A 2,570-nucleotide genomic window follows, 5' to 3' on the forward strand; every position below is an offset into this window, starting at 1 on the left:
GACTTCCATCACTCGACCAAGGTGCCATTTGTTGCGTGGACTATTTGCTTCTACTATAATGATTAGGTCACCAGGGCGAAAGTTGTGCCGTGGTCTGAAATGCACTTGTTGAGTTCTGAGTTGAGGGAGGTACTCCGTCAGCCAGCGCTTCCAAAATTGATCTGCAAGGTACTGAACATGCTTCCACCTTCTGTGGTATGTATCGCCTATTGACCTTCCACCTAAGAGAAGATTTCCCTTTTGACTTTAGTGCAAATGATCAGCAGGAGTGAGAGCCTTTGGTTCATTTGGAGTGTTTGGAACCGGGGTGATTGGCCTCTCGTTAACTATGGCTTCCACTTCACAGAACAGTGTTTGCAGACGTTCATCGTCTAAGATTTGTGAGCCCACAATCGCCTGCAGAACCTTCTTTACTGTGCGAATCTGCCTTTCCCATACTCCCCCCATGTATGGGGCAGCTGGTGGAGTGAAGACCCAGTCAATATCTACTTTCAGTAAGGCACCTCTGAGTCTGTCATCTTGCTCCCAACTTTTCACTGCCAGTTTGAGCTCATTGGCTGCCCGTACCATGTTTGTCCCATTATCCGACCTAATACGCTCTGGTGTACCTCTGCGTCGTGAGAACCTTGTTATTGCGTTGAGGAAGGCATCTGCGTCTAATGAGGCCACGACTTCTAGATGAACAGCCCTAATAGTTAGACATGTAAACAGACATCCCCAGCGCTTAACCTGTTTCCTCCCTACCTTGATAATGAATGGACCAAAACAGTCCGTTCCAGTGTAAGCAAATGGAGCCTTTCCAGGAGTGACACGATCTATTGGTAAGTCAGCTTGCCTTTGATGCCGACTTCTCCAGTTGTTCCGTCGGCACACTACACAGCGTCGTATGATTCTATCAAGCAAGCGTCTGCCCTGGGGAATCCAATACCTTTGCCTCACACACGCCATCGTGTGTTCTCGTCCGGCATGTCCGGCTCTCTCTTCGTGCATCTCCCGCACTATGATTTCGGTGATGAGGTGGTCTCTAGGCAGCAAGATTGGCTCCTCATCACTTCGCCCAAGAAGGGTTCCTTTAATTCTTCCCTTTGATCTGAGCAACGTTCGCTTGTCCAAGTAAGGTACCAGTTTATATAGCTTATTGTCCTTCGGCTGCTGACCCTTTATGACAGTTTGGATTTCTTTCTCATAAGCCTCTTTCTGCACCAATCTTTTAATTGTCTGCTCATCGATAATCTGTTGACTGCCAAGAGCAACTACAGATCTCACAATTGTACTTTCATTCACCTCAGTAAGTCGTTCCAGAACCGCTGGCAGTTCCTTTCCCTTTGGCCACCGTTCTTCAACACTGGGTAGAAAGTCAGGACCACCGTATCCACCGAGATCCTGCAACCAGGTCAGGACAGGTAATCCCCTGGATTTGCATCATCTGCTGGGTTCAACGGTGTGTCTCCACTGGTCAGTTCTTTACAGCTCTTGTATGACTGCTATCCTGTGTTGGCTACAAACGTTTGAAATCGTCTGCTCGAATTGGCGATGTACTGCAAGACTAGCATGCTATCCGTCCAAATATGATTCATGTATGGTCATGGTCATTTTCTCGGCGAATCGTTCGATCGGCGTTCACTGCCAGGACAGCTGCACAAAGTCTCAGCCTTGGTATTGTCAGTTGCTTGAGTGGGGCCAGCTTGGCCTGATCCGTACCTGAAGAGCACTGGATACTTCCGCCAGAGTCTACCATTCTCAGATAAGGTCACCGCACGTAAGCGGCCTGCGATGCATACGCCCAGAAGGTGTGCAACTGTGCTGAGATGATTTCTTTAGCACATGCTGTTTTAGGCATCTGGGTGCCCTTAATTTCCTAGGTGGGCAGGTTCTCTAGCCAGGTGCTCAGGTCGTGTGACCCCAACAGCCGACAAGGTTCGTCCCACCTAATCCCAGCGCCTGCATTCACACTGAAATAATATTTTTAGCCCTGATGATGAATGGGGCCACGAACCCCAGTGGGTCATAAATGGGAACTGACCAGGCTTAGTACTCCTCTCCTGGTCGCTGGCGAGTTTGGTTGCACCTTGATGGTGAGCTGATCACCTTCCAGGAGCCTAACCCCCAGGGCTCGCTCCATTGGCAATTTGTCTTGCCTCAGATCAATTTCCTTCAGTGCATTTTGCCTCTCCTCCGGTGGAATAGTAGCCTCCTTTGTGATTACTGGCCCCTTAGTTAACCGAAATCACTCCACGCGCCAACAGTCTTCGAAGCTGACACGCTAACATTGATGCTTCGTGCAGTGAGTCAGCGACATGAGCAGGTCGTCAACGTAGAAGTTGACTTCCTTGCGCCACCATATCAGGAAACTCGGATCTGTGGTCTTGGAATGTGCGCCGGAGAGCGTAAGTTGCACATGAAGGCTCCACACCCCACCAAAGATGTGCACCTTCTCATCCTGTAGGTTACTGGCTCTCTCAGGTCCCATTCTCACCAGAGAATCTTAGCATCTCGATGTTCTGGCTACATGGATTTGATGGTACATAGCCTCCAACATCTGCCATGATGGCTGTAGTTCCTTGGCAGAA

The 2,570-nt window shown here is 49.4% G+C and overlaps 1 protein-coding gene across 1 annotated transcript; it reads right to left on the reverse strand.

The window, feature by feature from the left end:
* Positions 1-246: 246 nt before the first annotated feature.
* LOC121858955 lies at positions 247-1,840 on the reverse strand. The gene is made up of 2 exons (XM_042355612.1): positions 1,760-1,840; positions 247-1,383 (listed from the first exon to the last, which is right to left on the reverse strand). Exons 1-2 carry the CDS (start codon positions 1,838-1,840, stop codon positions 247-249), a joined length of 1,218 nt encoding a protein of 405 aa, XP_042211546.1.
* Between the last annotated feature and the right edge of the window lie 730 nt (positions 1,841-2,570).

This window comes from Homarus americanus, unplaced genomic scaffold (genome assembly GCF_018991925.1).
Source record: "Homarus americanus isolate GMGI-L3 unplaced genomic scaffold, GMGI_Hamer_2.0 scaffold8226, whole genome shotgun sequence".
Classification (NCBI taxonomy): Eukaryota; Metazoa; Arthropoda; class Malacostraca; order Decapoda; family Nephropidae; genus Homarus; species Homarus americanus.

Excerpts from the sequence above, each read along its gene's own strand:
- LOC121858955 (XM_042355612.1), bottom strand. The coding sequence starts at position 1,840 with ATGCCTAAAACAGCATGTGCTAAAGAAATCATCTCAGCACAGTTGCAC. Across the intron at positions 1,384-1,759 it reads ATGCATCGCAGGCCGCTTAC|GATCTCGGTGGATACGGTGG; the intron begins GTGCGGTGACCT and ends ACCTGGTTGCAG.